Source organism: Capsicum annuum, unplaced genomic scaffold, assembly GCF_002878395.1.
Source record: "Capsicum annuum cultivar UCD-10X-F1 unplaced genomic scaffold, UCD10Xv1.1 ctg78262, whole genome shotgun sequence".
Lineage (NCBI taxonomy): Eukaryota > Viridiplantae > Streptophyta > Magnoliopsida > Solanales > Solanaceae > Capsicum > Capsicum annuum.
In genome coordinates this window covers 42,668-62,313 of record NW_025888738.1, presented here as the reverse complement: position 1 = coordinate 62,313, position 19,646 = coordinate 42,668, and the positions used below count along the sequence as shown (strand labels likewise).

The window sequence follows — 19,646 nt, the reverse complement described above, 5'->3', positions numbered from 1 at the left end:
TGTCAACTTAAAGAACTAATAAGCATGTCTTTTGTCTATGGTGATACATTATAAGGGATGTTCTTGGCCAAAATTGAACAAAACATAAACACAAGATGTTTTTGCACCTTTTCGTGATTGCCAAACGACGCAAAGTTAATAAGACTTCTTGATAGATCACATTCATGTAAATGCAGCCGCGAACCAACGTTGACAGCGCTTCATTGTGCGCTCGTGTCGGCTATCGGTGGCGTCGTCCACGACGGGGCTGTTGGCGATTGAAATGTTTGGATCGTGGCGAAATGCGCGGTTCGCTGCCCGCGACATCACGAGAAGTCCATTGAACCTAATCATTTAGAGGAAGGGGAATTTGAATATTTGCTACTACCACCAAGACCCGCACCGACGTCCCCTCCTCCCGGGCTCTCGCCCAAGGTTTTGCAGCGACTGCCGCACCCCTGACAAATTTTCTATTACACTAATACGAGATAAAGCACGTGTCCAAAAATTAGTATATGTAAATACTTGTTCCTAAAACAAACAAAAATACACTATCAGCCATTCAGCGATGCATGTCTGATTGGTACACGTTGAGCCTACTTATGGGTGTTCAATCAGAACGAGGTCTGGTTGAGGTGTTTAAGTGAAAATTGTGTCCACTTTAGGCGTCCTCGTATGTATGACACCTATATAGAATGATGAAACAATCCGGATGACAGACAAGTGTGTCTATTGGCATACTCGTAAACTCACAAGATGGTGATTCGAGTCATGCAGTGATTAGTGAAGAACACAGTCGACCCTTAAGGTCAGAGGAAAAGTGAATGAAACAACCAAAGAAGACGATTATTTTCAAGCCGGAAGCTTTCATCAAGTCGATAACATTTGCAAAGACAACAATTCACATTTCAGCTATCCTGCTGGGCTACATATTACAAATGAGTCTATCAAGATTCATGAAGAGCTGACCTTTCTTCAGTTCTTGCTTGTTTTGACGGAGGTGAACAACACGAGTCTCCACCATCTGAGTCGTGATCTTCACGAACTTTCTTGTCCGGTGATTTCCCTCCTGAACTTGAACTTGAACAATTGTCGAACTAACAGGATCTTTCTCGAGTGCTTCTGATTTGTCGTTTGGAGGCGAATGCTTTGTCTCGGTTGATAGTGAAGGATGTTCATCTGTTATTGATGATGATACCTTTAAATCTTTCCCAATGTCCTTCATCCTCTCAAACATCATTTCGAGGTATTTACCTTGTTCTTCAATCCGCAACTGCAACTTTCTTTGGATCTGCAGAAAGGGATACGTTAAAATTATGAATGTGCTTGATAGAATTTATTTTTTGTAATAACCGTAAAATGGCAGTCCGGTGCACTAAGCTCTCGCTATGCACAGGGTCTGGGGACCGGACCACAAGGTTCTATGGTCCCGCCACACAAGAATACGGATATTTCATCAGCTACTTATGCCACGGATGATGATCAGCTAAAATGAAAAAAGGTACGGAGTGGAGTTAGTGACCATGTCATCGGCAATTTGAGGGAGTCGCATGGTTTCAAAACAGAACAATATCATCATGTTACATTCGAATACATCGAGCTGTTGCTAAAATGATAAACTTGGATGTGTGTCTACACAGACACACAATGTACAAGATTTTTAAGATAACATTCTCAATTATCCAGAGACTTTCGACATCTGATTTGACGATGAAAACAGGTACAAGAAAAGAAAGAATAGATACATGAGTAATGTTTGAGACTTTGATCGTCTACGCACCTCAAGTTGTTCATGAAGCTGCTTTTGGACTTCCATCTGCAATCTTAGCGCTTCTGTTATTCCCATAGTCCTATTACTAAAAATGTCAAGTTTGTAAAAGATGATCCCTCATTTGTACTTGTGGATTGAACGTTGGGTCGGGATGGGGATGGGGGTGGGGTGAGATATCTGCGGTTGTAAAATAGAACACTGGATTTGAAGTAAACATTGATAATCGAATGAACTTTTGCTCATATGGCATCATGTTAAACGTTATGCCCCGTAATGAACAGACATACAAGATATGCGATCGCTGCATAATCAATAAATATGCAAAGTATGGCAGCAAAGACTTACGTTTTCAGGTCCAACGATGGCATCTCTATCACACTGGTAGACTTCTTTTCCGATGTTCCTGCAATGTGCAGATTACAATCTCCATGAATTTCAAATGCAGAAGAAACTAGAGAGGCAGGAAACGCAAGCATGAGATATAATTAAAGAGATGCATCTTACAGAAAGATACATGTATGTATGTTTCGTCATATAATTAGCAAGATTTACGCGGAGTTCCTTGATGGATGCAAAAGTTTATCGACAAATCAGAGAGGAAATTTCTACCTTCTGAGGGTTCTGGTTTATATCTGGCAGTTCTATATTTCTGAAATTCAAAATAAAATGTATACGGTAAATAAATTTTTCCACAACTTTTATTATTTTTGTTCTTTTCTTCTATTTCTTCCATTCAAGTTACATATAATGAGCAAGAGTTGATACTATCACATTATAGAGACAAGATTTACGACTTTCGAACAATAAGCTACGTTTCATGGGCAAGAGTTGACACTACTACATTGTAGAGGCAAGACTTACGACTTTCAAACAATAAGTTATGTTTCATGGGCAAGAGTTGACACTACCACATTATATTTTGATTTATGAGATATTTTATAACTCTTACCTTAGAGGCAAGACTTAGCTCATGGACTTTCAAACAAAAATTATACCCCACGGGCAAAAGTTGACTCTACCACGTTATGTTTTCATTTATGAGATGTTCTACAACTATTGCCTTAGAGGCAAGAGTTAGCTGAAGGACTTTCAAACTACAAATTATGCCCCACAGGCAAGAATTGTCACTACCACGTTATGTCTTCATTTATGAGATGTTCTACAACTCTTGCCTTAGAGGCAAGACTTAGCTCAAAGATTTTCAAACTACAAATTATGCCCCACGGGCAAGAGTTGACCCTACCACGATATGTCTTCATTTATGGGATGTTCTACAACTATTGCCTTAGAGGAAAGACTTAGCTCTAGGACTTTAAAATAATAAATTATGCCCCATGGGCAAGAGTTGACACTACCATGTTATGTAACACCCCATACTTTTAGACTTGAACATAAATTATCATTTCTACTTGTAAACATTCCAAAAACCATAAATCTATTGTGAATATATTGTCTTAATCAACTATGTGGTGTGTAAATCTAGTTGAGCATGAATTGAGATCATAGAGGTCCCCTAACTCAAGGACGAGTTGAAAGCTTTTCCATCGATTGAGTTTTAGTAAGCGTCAAAATTTAGGTCAACTTCAATCAGTCATAACTCTTTGTATCTAACTAATGAGAGAGCCTATATATATCAAATGAAATATCTTTGAATTAGCTTTCCATCGATACTAATTTCGCAAAAATCTGACACCCGTGGAAGAAGTTATGGCTTTGCAAAGTGGAGTGTGTCGTGCAGCATAAGGTGTGCGACGCACACCCTAACTTATGCCATAAGGTGTGTGACGCACAACCTAATGTGTACGATAAAGAGTGCGCCGCACAACCTATATTATGCGATAAGGTGTGCGCCGCATACATTATTACTCAAGTGACTTAAACACTCTATTTTTGGGGCAAAATGGTCCTCTTCCCATCTTTATTTAGCCATAAACTCGAAATTCAGTCTCCAAATACCCCAAAATACACCTTCATTCATCAAAATTGCTCAAGAACTCTCCTTAGGGTTTCAAAATAAAAATCCAAGCAACTCAAGATTCAACCGTGGGTTTTTGAAACTAATTGCATAGTTGGAATCCCCAGAACGTAGGCTTCAAGAAACACCTATCATCTTCGCATATAGAGGTACGTGGGGTTATCTAAAAATCTCATGGGCCTTTAAATTCATGTTTTACAATGGGGGTTTTGAAACTACGAATATAATCATGTTTTGAACGTTTCTATAATATTGATTTGGTCTTTAGGCTTATTTTTGAAGTGATTTGATATATTATATATGTATATGCATGTGTTTCGAAAAGGTGTTAATTTGAGAGAATGAATTATATGAAATCCCTCTCTTGATGTGAATTTGTTTAAAATGTTCATATGATGTAAATTGTTTGAAAACATCTTGAAAAGCATGACATGAAATGATTTGAGAATTGATATGATTTTGACTTGAAAACGAGAGGGCTATTTGTGTTGAAACATGTTGAATACAATGGTTGAATGAAAAGAATGATGTGATATTGATGGCTTGCAAGTCGGGTATGATGATACCCTATAGAATATGATATGTGATTGAATCGGATGAAGTTTGAATGCATTGATTTTACATGAGATAGGTGAGTGCCCAAAGAAGATGTTTGAGTGTAAGGGCTCATCGCTGGAAACCGTGTTTGCCGACGTGGGAATTTGGTACCCTGCTTTGTGATCTTGCGTACCTGACTTTATGTCATTCCCAAGTTGGGACTATGGTTAGGAGCCTTGCTTTGTAATCTTGTGCACTACCATTGGGTCGAGACACCCTGCTGTGTGATCTTGTGTGTCTTCTCCTCACTTATACTCTAATCTTGGTGGCAACCGAGTTTTGAAAGTTGGCATAAATGTGATATGTAGGGTATTCCACCTAGCTCAGCTGCATTACATTGTTGTTGAAAACAATTACATTACGCCCATGTGTTTTCAAATGATTTGATATGAAATTGCTTTAAAACGTCTCTCAACTATATTTTGTAAAAATATTATGTTTTGTTTTGATATCTCTACATACTAGTACTTTTGTATTGACCCCCTTCCCTTCCAGGTTCGAAGGCACAGTCTAGGGGTCTAGAAAATCAGTAGATTCCTCAAACAGATTTGCAGAGTCACTTGGTTTTGGGTCTGGTGGGGGACTTGTCCCAGTTTTCAGAGATTTCGCAGACGTTATAGAGATTTTGTGTTGAGATTGTGGGACCTTATTCCCCATTATTGCTTTCGTATGATTCTTGACTACATTTCCATAATATTATTTATCTTCCACATTTCTTTATCATATGAATTATGTGCATGATTACCAGACAGATATGAGGTATTTCGGGCCTTTATGGTTCGGGATACTCGTCACGGCCAGGGCCCCGGTTCGGATCGTGACAAACTTGGTATCAAAGCACGGTTTATGGTCCCAGGGTGTCTACGAAATTGTGTTGGATAGAGTCTTGTTTATGGGTGTGTAGCGCGCCACACTTATAAGTAGAAGGCTACTAGGCATTTAGGAATATTTCTCTTTCTTCATGTTCTAGTCCATGCAATAGAGTCAGAATGTTCCCTTTCATACTCTAATTTGTGCTATGGTGTCACTCATATGAAAGTAAAGTCATCCCAAATTCTTTCCTTACTCTGATGTTCTCAGACATGTCCCATTATTGGGCTGATTCAAGTGCAAAAAATTTAGAATCTACATGATATAGTCCTTTCCGATTGAGTCCTATAAGATTTTAAAAATTGTGCAAAGACTCGATAGGAGTCTGTTAGTGCATCAATATGTGTTGATTCTGATGTAAATATTGATCCTGATGGAGTTGTGTATTCCAGCTTAAGGTATTAAGTGTATCTAGTCCCTCTCAAAATCCTATTACAGATGTGGAAAATGTATAGCAGAATGTTGGAACTGTATTTCCACCTGAATAGTAGCATAAGTTAAAGTGTTGTTGTCATGATCTATTGGTAGTGAAATTGGACCAAGAAATTGGCGATGTAAAGTCACAAAGTTAGAAGTCAGAGTGAGGGTGATTTTGTGTAAATGAATACTTCAGTTGAATAACCGATGTTTGAGGATGATTTACCCCTTTATAGTGATAAACTAATGTGGTAGAAGAAAAATCAGAAAGAAAAAGGATCGAGACAGGACTCTCTTAGCATGGTAGTCCATGGAGGAAGCGTTTTACTCATATTTTTATTTATACAGAATAATATGTATATTCTTAGACCATTAAATATTATGTGTCAATTTTCTATCCCTTGTAATATGTAATCTTGTTATCATGGTGTTTTTTGAAAAAAAAAAAATTTAAAGTCTTATGAAGCCGTGTGGGGATCTTTCAATTCACTAGCATAGTTGTCTTATCATTCATCTCATTTTCTTGTTCAAAATACAAAAATCAAAGTCTAGTGAAACCGTGTGAGGCCTATTTCGATTCACTAGCAACTTGTTGTTCTTGTGTTGGTTTAATATATGTATCGCTGAATCTATTTGCATGAGATTGAGTTGGTAAAGAGGTGCTTCGTCCTTGCATGATAGTTTAGTAGAAACTAAAGAAGAAGTGTTAGTCAGGGTGATTTGTCGGTTGCTTGAAGTATGAAAATGGTTATATTAGCCAGTAAGTTATAATTATAGACTCATGCTTGTTGTGGAAATTGAAGGTAGTCTAAATGTATGATTGAGTAAGTAAGCATGAGGTAAGAAATTCGTATAAGTGGATAAAATTGTATGGGGTTATAATATCATATTAAGGTTGATCATGCCTATTATGTGACTTTACTCCCCCCCTTGACCTTCTTTTGTTGGTAGTTGTAGACTAGTACTACTTGTGAGAAGGTATGTAGTAGATTTTTGAGGTTTTTGGATAGAATGTTCAGATTTGACGGACTAGTATATTATGTTGCCTTCTTCATTTAGTGGTAGATGATTGATGCTAGACCATTGGCTTGAATTTAATGTAGGATGTGGATGTAAGAATAGTGGCATGATCTTAATGATGTATGTTTTGTGGGATTAAATTAGTAGGCTTGATGTGTTGAAATAGTACATGCTAATGGAATATGATAAGGAAGACCGTAAGGTCAAGAACAATTATTGTTGCTATGAAGTTCTAGTGTGCTAGTGTTTCTTGATGTTCATTTCATAGTTTCCAAGTGAAAATCATGCATAAGGTTGGGTTGTAAAATCATGTTTAGAACTACACATTAAGTTTTGAACAGTTGATGGCCATGAAGGTGGATGTGATGATTTCTTGATTAATGATACTAGTTATATAGAAGTAATCTAATAAGCTTGAACGGTATATGCAAGAGCTTAAGTTTATTTGATTCATAGTCAAGTATGATGTTGTATGTCTGATGTAGAAGTATGCTAAGGTGATATGAGGTAGTGGCATTTCTCTAAGACTATTACATGTTGCGTGTGGCTAGTAGTACCATTGAGTTGCTAGATGGAGAAAGACTAGTAGATGTTATATGGGTTCTAAATGGCCAGGTTAAAGAGTTTTGATTGATAGTTTTGAACCTTTTTATACAATCTTGATTCTCATAGTAATTTGACATAAGCTTGGAGCTACGATATTGGTAGGCTATGTCAAAATTTGTATGGTTCATCAAGGGCTTGGTGATATCTATGATTATTATTAGCATCTAAGTTTGAGTTCTGAAGGTTGAACCGATAGAAATAAGTGTACGACTATTATACGATAACTATTGGGGTTATAGAAAGATAGAGTGTATCGGAAAAAGTAGTAATAGCAGTGGATTTTCCACTTTCAGGTGTAGTTATTCGGGTGAGTTCTATGATATATGTGTACTGTCGTTTCTCAAACCATAAATTATCGTAAGTGTAGTTCAGTTAGAACTAGTAAGAGATCTCCCAAACTTAATATGATGGCTTGAAGCCAAGGGGGAAATGATAGAACGAATAACCAAATCAGACTCTCAGATTCTAGTAGTGATGTCATGATGATATAGAACATCAGCAAGTGAGGGTGAGACTCAACCCATCCTTATCTCAGTATTTTTTAGTGATCCCAATACCTACTCATGCCTTACATATAAGTTCGATAATCATAGTTCATGATCATTCTTATGATAGAGAATCACGTGCTCTTTCAGATTCCTAAATGAGGAACTTCAGCTCATTCAGCAGTCGGGATCATATTCCATATATTATGAACTCCAAATTGAGGTCATGCAAATCATGGCTCATGTATTCACGCTTTGTAATGTGCTCAGTTTCCATAACTCATGTTCAACTTATAGCCATGTATGCCAGTTCAGATTTCTTCTCTGATGAATCCTTGATGTCGATTTGCTATTATCCAGCCTCAGTTGATTGTCGAGTCTTGTATAATATCCTTCCATGCTTCAAGGTTTTATGTCCTAACCTCTTAGTGACTCCTCTATATGTGGTGATAGTGGTGATGGGTAAATTTTACCTGTCACGACTCGAACCGGGGCCCTGGCCGTGACGAGCATTCCCAAACTCGAAGGCCCAGAATGCCCTCTGTCTATCTGATAATCATGCACATAATTTATATGATCAAAGTAATACGGAATAGACATAATAATACGGAAAGATGGTCAAAAATTTAAAATAGTTAAAGGCCTAAGAACATGCCCAATAATATTTAATAAACATCTGCAATAGTCTGTGAAATATCTACTGAAATACTATCTGAATAATTGGGATAGGCCCCAGCAGACCAAAAACCATATTGAAATAAATATCTAAATGACTAGGCCTTCTGAAGCAAAGAAGGCTCACCAACTGAACTCTGAGACAACCCTATCTGTAGACTCTACTGAGGATCTGGCCCCCTAGACTGCGCCTCAGTACCTGGGAGGAAGGGGGGTCAGCACAATTGTACTGGCACGTTAAGCAAGCCAAAATAGAGTAATTAAACATATATATATATATATATATATAATACGTGAGAGAAAATGTTCATCAAACATTATGCATAAAACAGTTTCTAAAAAACATATGGGCACCTTCTGAAAACATGTAATATGTCTGTAAATCTCAAACTCTGATCTGTGTATTACTTCTGAGTTAGGTGGTATCCCCTACAAGTTTGATATTCCACAGGCGATATGGAATCCGCCATTGACTCGGCGGGGAAGCCTCCAACCCGAGTATGCCGCAAGGGTTGGAGTTCTTGAATTTGATACGCCATACGACACTTAAGTCAGCGTATAATAATATACCCGGGTCGGCAAACCACGGTGTTAGGCAGTGAGTTATTTGAACTCAATCCCTCTTCAGCGAACCACCTAACATCTCTGTATGCCCATTTTTAACCTTTTCTGTACATGCAACATTCTGAATGTCTAAAATCATGATAGTCTGAAATGTCTATTAGTCTGAGTTTAATATGGCATTGGTCTGAATTGGCATCGTCATACCAAGACTTGCAATTCATGATTTCTGAGCCATAATACATTAAGCTAAATCTTTCATTTAAATCATAATTTAGACCACCAAAAACATACAACTGATATAGAAGATTTCGTGTTTCGAAACTCAAGTCAAAATCATGCAAAAACTTCATCAACATATGGTGGTCTAGTGCCTTTAGCAAATCCATGCACTCTTTCATTACATGCATTATGAACATTAAACATTCATTCTAGATTCCCTCTTTAATGATTTAAAACCACCTTTAAATCATAACAAGAGTTCAATCATTTCATAAAGTGCTTTTCAAGGATGCATTGCAAAACAATTCATATGCTATGAGAAATCTGAAAAATTCATAATAAGAGGGAATTCACTGAAAATCATGCTCTCAACAACAATTCATTCTTGAATACATGGTTCATACATTCATATTCTCAAATTACTTTGGGGAAGGTCAAAAGACCAAAACAATGATGTTAAAACATTTAATACATGAATATATACATAGATTCAAAAACCCCATTCTAAAACATGATTTTTCTATGCCCATGAGAATTTAGGAAAACCCCACGTACCTCTATTTCGAAAAATAATGGGTGCTTCTTGAAGCCTGTGGATTGGGGATTCCGAATTTCTAATCAATTTTGAAAACCCACAGTTAAATCTTGATTTAAGACTACATAAACATGCCAAATTAGAATAGTATTTAAGGCTCTGGGATTATCAACGCATCAGAGTCATGGTTTTTATTCTACCCCAAAATACGTTGTGTTACATTACCTGTTGATAAAAGGGACATTGTATGCTTGTTTAGATAATTCCATGAGTGTTTGCATTAAAGTTTATATGTGGTTATCAATATAGGCTTGAATGACATGTTGGGATTCAAGGGGAGGAACACAATATGCGTTAGTGAATCCATAGTAAGAGATCGGAGTCAGTCGTTGAAGTGTTAAAGCACGTTATGCTTAAGATGTGACCTTCATGAAGATAGGAGAGGTTGAATCATGCAGTTGGACTAGTATCATAGTGTAGCATGTTGTATTTTGTGACTTAGAGTTAGGCTTGATCGTGGTGAAACGATTCAGTTATTTTAGACATTAGTATAAAGTTTTGTCGATGCTCATATGAGAATTTTAAGCTGAATTAAATGAATATGATATTTAAGGGGGATAGTATAGTTAAGGGAGTATACGAGATGTATGTTAAGCTTGAAATTAAGAAGTTACATTGACTAAGGCCTGGCAATTCCATCCTGATTTATGAGTTATATGTCTATATTCCAGGCTGCAGAGTAATGTTAATGTTAGGATCCTATAGTCAGATGTCTTGTGTGACTCATACCCAAGATTTTTTTTCTACCCAGTGCTTCTAGGACTTCGTTAGGAGGAGTGTTGATAAGATACTCCAGATTGAGTATAAGTTTCCAGTATAGTTCAGTCTATGTGGCCAGCAAATCAGTTTAGCAGTCAGATTCACATGACTTGTTTTCTCGTCTTTTCATTTAATCATGCTACGTAAAAATCTCAGATATGTTACTATTCCAAGTTATACTAGTAGTTGCGAGTATAACTCAGTTCATGTGTCATGTACTAGATTCAGATTCCAGATGTTCAGTTCTAACTCACTTCGTAGGTGCCTAGTGCATCGCCTCAATTTTTCCGAGTATCTTAGTGATTTGAGCATTCATAGAAAGGCATAGTGTTCCAAGGGGGAGATACCCCCATTCAGTTGCATGCATAAATTCTTATTACAAGCTTCGCATCAGTTATTATTGCGTATTCAGTCATACATTCATATGTCAGTTCAGTCAGATATGCATGTTCATTATGAGAATTCAGCTTATGAGTAGCTTCAGTCGTGTATTCCATGCATCAGATATGCACGCCCGGTATAAAGATTCAGAACATCAGTAGTTTCACTCATATAGTTAGGTTTCAAATCAGTGTATCCTTATTAGAGGACGTATCATGTCTGCATTATTCCATACCTTTAAGGCTTCAACAAGTTCCTACCCATCATTCGATGACGAATGATCCCAAGGGGGAGATAATGTAACACCCCATACTTTCAGACTTGAACGTAAATTGTCATTTCTACTTGTACACATTCAAAAACCATAAATCTATTGTGAAGATAGTGTTTTAATGAACTATATGGTGTGTAAATCTAGTTGAGCATGAATTGAGATCATAGAGGTCCCCTAACTCAAGGACGAGTTGAAAGCTTTTCCATCGATTGAGTTTAAGTAAGCGTCAAAATTTGGGTCAACTTCAATGGGTAATAACTCTTTGTATATAACTAATTAGACAGCCTACTATATATCAAATGAAATCTCTTTGAATTAGCTTTCCAATGATACTAATTTTGCAAAAATCCGACACCCGAGGAAAAAGTTATGGCTTTGCAAAGTGGAGTGTGTCGTGCAGCATAAGGTGTGCGACTACACCCTAACTTATGCCATAAGGTGTGCGACGCACAACCTAATGTGTGCGATAAAGAGTGCGCCGCATAACCTATATTACGAGATAAGGTGTGCACCGCATACATTATTACTCAAGTGACTTAAACACTCCGTTTTTAGGGCAAAATGGTCCTTTTCCCACCCTTATTTAGCCATAAACATGAAATTCAGTCCCCAAATACCCCAAAATACACCTTCATTCATCAAAATTGCTCAAGAACTCTCCTTAGGATTTCAAAATAAAAACCCAAGCAACTCAAGATTCAACCGTGGGTTTTTGAAACTAATTGCATATTTGGAATCCCCAGAACGTAGGCTTCAAGAAGAACCTATCATCTTCGCATCTAGAGGTACGTGGGGTTATCCAAAAATCTCATGGGCCTTTAAATTCATGTTTTACAATGGGAGTTTTGAACCTACGAATATAATCATGTTTTGAACGTTTCTATAATATTGATTTGGTCTTTAGGCCTATTTCTGAAGTGATTTGACATATTATATATGTATATGCATGTGTTTCGAAAAGGTATTAATTTGAGAGCATGAATTATATGTAATCCCTCTCTTGATGTGAATTTGTTTAAAATGTTCATATGATGTAAATTGTTTGAAAACATCTTGAAAATTATGACATGAAATGTTTTGAGAATTGATATGATTTTGACTTGAAAACGAGAGGGCTATTTGTGTTGAAACATGTTGAATACAATGGTTGAATGAGAAGAATGATGTGATATTGATGGCTTGCAAGTCGGGTATGAAGATACCCTACAAAATATGATATGTGATTGAATCAGATAAAATTTGAATGCATTGATTTTACATGAGATAGGTGGATGCCCGAAGAAGGCGTTTAAGTGTAAGGGCTCATCACTGGAAACTGTGTTTGCCGACACTGGAATTTGGTACCCTGCTTTGTGATCTTGCGTACTTGACTTTATGTCATTCCCAAGTTGGGACTATGGTTAGGAGCCCTGCGTTGTGATCTTGTGCACTGACATTGGGTCGAGACACCCTGCTGTGTGATCTTGTGTTTCTTTCCCTCACTTATACTCTAATCTCGGCGGCAACCGAGGTTTGACAGTTGGTGTAAATGTGATATGTAGGGTATTCCACCTAGCTCAACTGCATTACATTATTGTTGAAAACAATTACATTACGCCCATGTGTTTTCAAATGATTTGATATGAAACTACTTTAAAACGGCTCTCAACTATATTTTGTAAAAATATTATATTTTGTTTTGATATCTCTGCGTACCAGTACTTTTGTATTGACCCCCTTCCCTCCCAGTTTCATTTATCATTTATTAGTTTTGGGTCTGCTGGGGGCCTTGCCCCAGTTTTCAGATAGATATTTATTTCAGTCATGCAGTAGAGATTTCGCAGACGTTATAGAGATGTTGTGTTGAGATTGTGGGACCTTATTCCCCATTATTGCTTTCGTATGATTCTTGACCATGTTTTCGTAACATTATGTCTTTATTTATGAGATATTCTACAACTCTCGCCTTAGAGACACAACTTATCTCAAGAATTTTCAAAGAACTTTGTAACAACAATTCATGCTCTTAAATTTGATATGATGTCAAAAAAAGAAGATTCCTTTGCGAATTATCCAACTTTTTATTTATTAGCGAAATATAATAAAAGTTGAGAAAAAAGAAAAAAACGATCAAACAAAATAGAGGAATAAAAAAAGAGTGAGAAAAAAAAAGGCAAGAAAAAAAATACTGAAGATTAAGAAAAAAACGAAGAATTAAAAAAATTGAGAAAATAAAAAATGAGAGAAAAAAATAAAAATAAAGTTTGAGAAAAATGGGGGAAAAAAGACAACTGATAAAAACTAAAAATAAAAAAAATAAAGTTTAGAGATAAATGAATTAAAAAAAGAAAAAAAATAGATAATGAATAAGAAAAAAAAAGAGAAAAAAATAGAATAACAAAATTAAAGTAAAAAATAAAAAAGTGAAAATAATAAAATATAAAATTTGAGAAACAAATAAGTATGGAAAGTTTAATAAATATATTTGAGGTGTAGAGAGGCAAAATGGTACTTGTACTATACTTAAAAAGTAAGGAAGATTATTCTTTAAATACATTTCTTTATTGGGGTTAAATATCTAAAGTCATCCATATTTGGGTCTATGACATGCAATTTCCAGTTTCTTACAGCTATTGGAGTCTGGCCTAAGAATATCTCAGAATATATTTAGCTGTTGAGTTAACTTAATTATAATTAGTGACGTGAACCTATAGTAAGACGACGTGTGGCAAAGCGGTATTTTGAAAAATCACCGTTAACAAGTAATGGAATGGAGAACCTGTTTTGTAACGACAATGGCATAAACGAGATAAACTTTTAACGGATGGCATAAATGAGACATTTATGATAGTTTGATGGCATATTTGAACCTTTTTCCGTTATTTTAATTAACGATGTGGATCTCTAGTGAGATGACACGTGTCAAAGGTATTTTTGAAATACCATCATTAACAAGTAACGGCATGGATGAACTTGTTTTGTAACAGTAATAGTATAAACGAGCAAAATTTTCGACGGATGACATAGCTGATGGCATAATCCTTTACACTTGTGAATTTAACTGTAATAGCATGTTAGTTAACAATTTACTCAAAGTTACCAATCAATACTTTTGCTTTTGCTTTTGATTCTCTCCTTTTGCTTTTGCTTTTCTTCTTTCCTTTTTTAAGCTTTCTTTTGGGAAAAGGAATAATGGACTCCGCGAAGACTTCATTAGGATATTTATATATTGGCAAAGACTTTTAATGGACCAGTATGATATTTTAAGATTAATTCAATATTGCAGATTTTAAAAATTTAGATGGTCGAGAGCTATACACAAAATACTGTACGTTGGAATCGTTCTTACCTTAAAACAACAACAACAACATATTGGATGTAATCCCACAGGTGGGGTATGGGGAGAGTAGAGTGTATGTAAATCTTATCCTTACCACAGAGAAATAGAGAGACTATTTCAAAATCCATGCAATTTGATGGTCGAGAAGCGAAACATGACAAGTAAAAGTGAACGGAGGGAATATATTATTCTAAAACAAAGACCTAGATAAGTCTTAATTTCTATATAATAATTCACTCTGAGAAAGCAAAAACTCACAAGATCATAATCTCCTAAATCAAAAAAAGTAATGGATCGAATCCTGTACACTGCTGCGACGAAAGGAATTACAGGAAATGGTGATTTTTCACTTGCTGATTATCGAAATAGGGATGAAGCAAATGGGTACCAGGTCACTCCAAAGGGTAACACAGTCCTCCACGTCCATTTTTGGTTTTAAAGTTGATTAAATTGAATTAGTGCAAACTTGAAACTGACAGTGTATATAGCTTGAATCCTCCTTTCGATTGACAAATTTTTATACTTGTGAACCAAATTATATCATGTCGGTTAACTATTTGTTCAAGGCCACCAATCACTGTTTATTATATAGAACTGAGCTATGGATTCAGCCACTGATGTTTGTGTTATGGTAGGCTTCTTACATTACACCTGCAGGATGTTTCACGCACCGGACTGCCTTCTTTTTTAGTTTTTAATATTCGACATATATGTATCCAGATTGTGCGGCATCACTGTGGGAATGGAACAAATCATTATGCGAGGAAACTGACAAATGGGATTGGAATCCACTGCATTATGCTGTTAAACTAGGATTTAGAGTAGTACTTCGTAAAATGCTGGGGTGGAAGACATCATTAGCCTACACTCACGCAGGCAATGGAAATGACTGGGCAACATCAATTCATATTGCAGCCAATGAAGGTTATGTAAACATGATATGTGAGCTATCATTTCACTGTCCAGATAGCTTGGAAACGCTTAACAACAATGGCCAAAATGCTCTTCATGTTGCCATATCGAATAATAAACTAAGACTAATCATATTCTTATTGAATTCTAAAAAATCTGATTACCTTATTGACGAGCCAGATAACGATGGCAACACTCCTCTCCATTTGCTTGCTGCCTCTGGCTGGATAAGTGTGCCTGCTAAATTAGAAAGACATGCCAGTACAAAGAAGGTGTTAATTAACAAAGAAAACCAGACTCCACTTGACATATCAGAGTCTAGCACAGAGATAACACAGCTGGTACATACCTACATGTTACTTTGCTAGCGTTTAGCCATAGATTTTGAAAATTTATTTTCAAAAATCTTTGTTTGGACTTGAAATTTGGCATGTTCCAAGATCACAACTTCAAAAACTTGAATTTTCAAGTTTCAACTTCAAAATCTATGGTCAATTCAGCTACAATCTATTGGTAATTCCGCGACTACATGTAATTATTCTCACCCGTATGCAACTAAATACATAAAGATTGTTGGTTATGAATCTTCAAATTTATTTAATAGTACATATTACGTAGAGGATGTATAGCTACTGAAGTTACATGTATGAAGTATAAAACTGTTAATGGAATAAAAGGAAGATGCTTCTCATTGATTGTAGACTGAGTATATATAAATACAATACAACAAAGAGATAAACTAAGACAAGGATAATACTTATCTATATACAAGAGTTCTAGAGAGAAGGAACTGTTAAATTTGAAATTTAAAAAAATAGGAGCTGATTTTATCCTTTATTAACATGTTCTTTTACTATATACAAACTCACCACATGATGAAAATAGGCGAAACGGACATTCAAGCGGAATCTTCGCTATTGTCGATTAGGACGGCGTGATTTTGAGATAAATGGAAGAAAATGAAGAAGCAACTCAAATACATCTAGTAGTTGCCACACTACTAGTTGGCGTGACCTTCACAGCAGGTTTCACCTTACCGGGAGGTTTTGAAAGCGATCTCAATAGTTCTAATAAAGGGATGGCGATTCTAATAAGGGAAACAGTGTTCCGTGCATTTGTTGTCTCAGATACCATTGCCTTTACATGCTCTACATTTGCTGTACTCTTCTACTTCTACATTGCGATAAATGCAGCAATTGGAAAAGAATTAAAACTTATAGCTGTGCGCTTTATTATAGCAATTCTTTTGCAGCTTGTGGCGATGTCAGAAGTTGTAATTGCATTTGTAACTGGTATGTATGTTACTTTAGCACATTCAGTTGGTCTCGCTGTTACTGTCTGTGTCATCGGTTGCATCTTTTTCCCTATGTTCTATCTTCTGTTAAATGTATGGCGTATGGTTAAGCGATACTAGATTCAATCTCACATAGGATTATTGAATGTATTTTGTGAACGTTATTTGATATAAATATATGGCATCTGATACTCTTTTATCACTGTTATTATCAACTAGTGAATCATGAGAACACTCAAGGTTGCGCTAGTGATGACCTATTATATGATAAGTGTTGCTTCGAAGAGGCAGACAAAAAGCTGGAATTGCGGATTATTTCAGTCCTTACATAAATGTTCGTTCTTTGGACTGTTTGTTAACATTTAGCCAATGATAATCGCTGTATACCAAGACTGCTCACCAAACTACTCGATAGCCCTAACAAAGGGATGTCGATTCTATTATGGAGAACAGTGTTTTGTGCACTTGTTGTTGTGGATGTCATCTCCTTTACATGCTCAGTTGTTTCTGTAGGTACCTACTTCGGCATGACTGCAACTATAATAGTTGACAGTTATATACACAGAGGCTTTATGCGATCACAAGTATTTTGCAGCTTCTGTCCATGTCCGCAGTTGTAATTGCATTTATAACTGGTACATATGCTACTTTAGCACATTCAGCTTGCTGCTAGTGTTTGCATTACCTTATATATACAATGTAGTCAAGGGGACAACGTAGTCAAGGGGATTCGGGTTAACACCCTCCCGATCCTCTAGAACTGCCCCTAGTGACGACAGATTCTATCCCCTTTGTGGTAGTGGATTCTAAACTAATAATTTGTACATATTAAGTATATATTTTAAAAACAAATACAAATTAAATTTGAATCGAAATTACTAAATTCTGTCAGACTCGTACCTTACCTTTGACAGAATAGGTTGGTGTGGGTTTATTGATCCCACTCTCAAAAACATTGTAATAAAGTAAGAGAAAATGCACTATTTCCATTCTGAACTCTAAACGAAATTGTTGAGACATACTCCAATTTAAAGGAGGTCCTATTACCCCTGAATTAATTAAAACCGTATTTTTGGTGACCTTAAGGCCTAAGTAGCACACTGCTTAAATCAACATACTGAAGGTCCATGTAGACACACGTATGTGCCACGTAGGCACTTAAGGTTGCCAAAAATATGATTTTAATTAGTCTATAGGGTAATAGTACCCCCTTTAAATTGGGGTGTGTCTCGGCAATTTCGTTTATAGTTCAAGGTGGAAACAGTGCATTTACTCATAAAGTAATAATAATACAGCTGACATAAAGATGGCAAGTTGGGCCACATTCAACATGTGAAATGAATGACTGATATATACTAAGACCAAGTCAACTTTTAATTTCTATATAATGTTTCACCTCGAGAAAGTTCTTAAGTCAGGGGTCTATCGAAAAACAACCTCTGTATCTCACCTGAGATAGTCGTATGGACTGCGTACATTTACCCTCCCAAGACCCTACTTGGTGGGAAATATACTGAGTATGCTGTTGTTGTTTCACCTCGAGAAAGCAAAAACTTTCGAGTTCATTGCAGATTTATTTATTAATTATACGTGACCTCCTTATCACATACAACAACTTTACCAATTACTCCAATGCTCTCCGTGAGATGGAAGAACAGCCAAAGATATTATGAAGGCAGCTCAAATACATTTAGTCGTGGCAAATATCTATTTATGCTAGTGACCTTAACAGCTGTTATGAAAATGATATTGATAGCCTTATAATATGATTGATTAATTGACAATAGCTTGGTATTTGTCTAAACTTAAAAAGTAAAGGCATAGTGTTAACGTACATTAATTATGTAGGGACATCATCAAATATGAAGATGGCAAAATATTTATGGATTCTCAAATCAAAATATTTATATACATAACTTAAAATTTATGGATTCTCAAGTCAAAAATATTTATATACAAACAGGATCCGGCAAAAAATATTAGATTCAGATGGTGAATCCATAAAATCAACGTTGTGAATCCGCCCATGTATGTTCTAACATTGCTGTTGTGAATTTAATATATTGTTGCAAGTTGTTGTCATGCCATGCTTGACGAGGACAATTAACATGAATTTAATATATTGTTAACAGTTGTTGATCGCCCTATGAAAAAAGTCAAAGCAAAGAACAAATTAAATACCTTAGCTTTTCTTTTTTATCAAAGGCAAATGTTTGTTTGGTGTCCAGAGTATTTCTTAAAACAAAAAAGAGCAGCCCAGTGCACTAAGCTCCCGCAATGTGCTGGGTCTGGGGAAGGGCAAGGATCTATTTTTTGGATCTATTTTTATCCCAAAAAATAAGATAAAAATGAAAAGAAAATGGATCCAAATTTGTACAATCCAAATTTTGGTTTAACTAACACATGGATAGTTCTTGTTTTTGATATACGAAAAATGAGATTTCCTTAGTTGATTCTTTGAAAATATCGAATCAAACTATTGTCCTTATGTCGACAAAAGAATCAGAAGCTTCTTCGCAAGAAAAACTTTTTTTAACGTAGTACTATACACACTTTCTTACGCATAGACCCCTATGATAATATTCTCTTGTTTTTCTCTTTTTCCTTTTTTGGTTCCTTTCTTAACTTGTAAAGTCGAGTATGTCGCAGCTGCCTTATGTGTTAGTCATACAATTTGGCGTTGGAAGTTGATAAAGGTGCTACTATAGATAATATTGCGTGTGAATAAGAAGCACCGTTGCTTTGGTGAAAGAACAGGCCTTGGGATATGAAACTTCCTACGTAATTTACACAAAGACTCGGGTCTATGTTACAACCTTGACATGTTCACTGGCTTGCAGTTCTTCAATCTTTTTGTATAATGTTCTTGAGTGATAGATATGTCATCAACATCTTGTTTCAAAATTAATATGAATTCATCTTGTATAATATTTT

The 19,646-nt window shown here is 36.0% G+C and overlaps 2 protein-coding genes across 2 annotated transcripts; one reads left to right on the top strand and one right to left on the bottom strand.

Moving 5' to 3' along the window:
* Window positions 1–800: 800 nt before the first annotated feature.
* On the bottom strand, window positions 801–2,241 carry LOC107871457 (protein PHOSPHATE STARVATION RESPONSE 1-like). Its single transcript, XM_016718395.2, has 3 exons — window positions 2,096–2,241; window positions 1,760–1,829; window positions 801–1,270 (listed from the first exon to the last, which is right to left on the bottom strand). Exons 1-3 carry the CDS (start codon window positions 2,224–2,226, stop codon window positions 905–907), a joined length of 567 nt encoding a protein of 188 aa, XP_016573881.1. The 5' UTR covers window positions 2,227–2,241; the 3' UTR covers window positions 801–904.
* A 12,307-nt stretch (window positions 2,242–14,548) lies between these two features.
* Window positions 14,549–16,626, top strand: LOC124894910 (ankyrin repeat-containing protein At5g02620-like). Its single transcript, XM_047405408.1, has 3 exons — window positions 14,549–14,910; window positions 15,227–15,759; window positions 16,304–16,626. The coding sequence occupies exons 1-3, from the start codon at window positions 14,796–14,798 to the stop codon at window positions 16,379–16,381; spliced, it is 726 nt and encodes a 241-aa protein (XP_047261364.1). The 5' UTR covers window positions 14,549–14,795; the 3' UTR covers window positions 16,382–16,626.
* Window positions 16,627–19,646: the final 3,020 nt, after the last annotated feature.

Coding starts and splice junctions, on each gene's coding strand:
- LOC107871457 (XM_016718395.2), bottom strand. CDS start 2,226: ATGCTTGCGTTTCCTGCCTCTCTAGTTTCTTCTGCATTTGAAATTCAT. Junction 1,830..2,095: donor CCATCGTTGGACCTGAAAAC/GTAAGTCTTTGC, acceptor TTTTAGTAATAG/GACTATGGGAATAACAGAAG. Junction 1,271..1,759: donor AGCTTCATGAACAACTTGAG/GTGCGTAGACGA, acceptor CCCTTTCTGCAG/ATCCAAAGAAAGTTGCAGTT.
- LOC124894910 (XM_047405408.1), top strand. CDS start 14,796: ATGGATCGAATCCTGTACACTGCTGCGACGAAAGGAATTACAGGAAAT. Junction 14,911..15,226: donor GTACCAGGTCACTCCAAAGG/GTAACACAGTCC, acceptor ATATGTATCCAG/ATTGTGCGGCATCACTGTGG. Junction 15,760..16,303: donor GCACAGAGATAACACAGCTG/GTACATACCTAC, acceptor TGATGAAAATAG/GCGAAACGGACATTCAAGCG.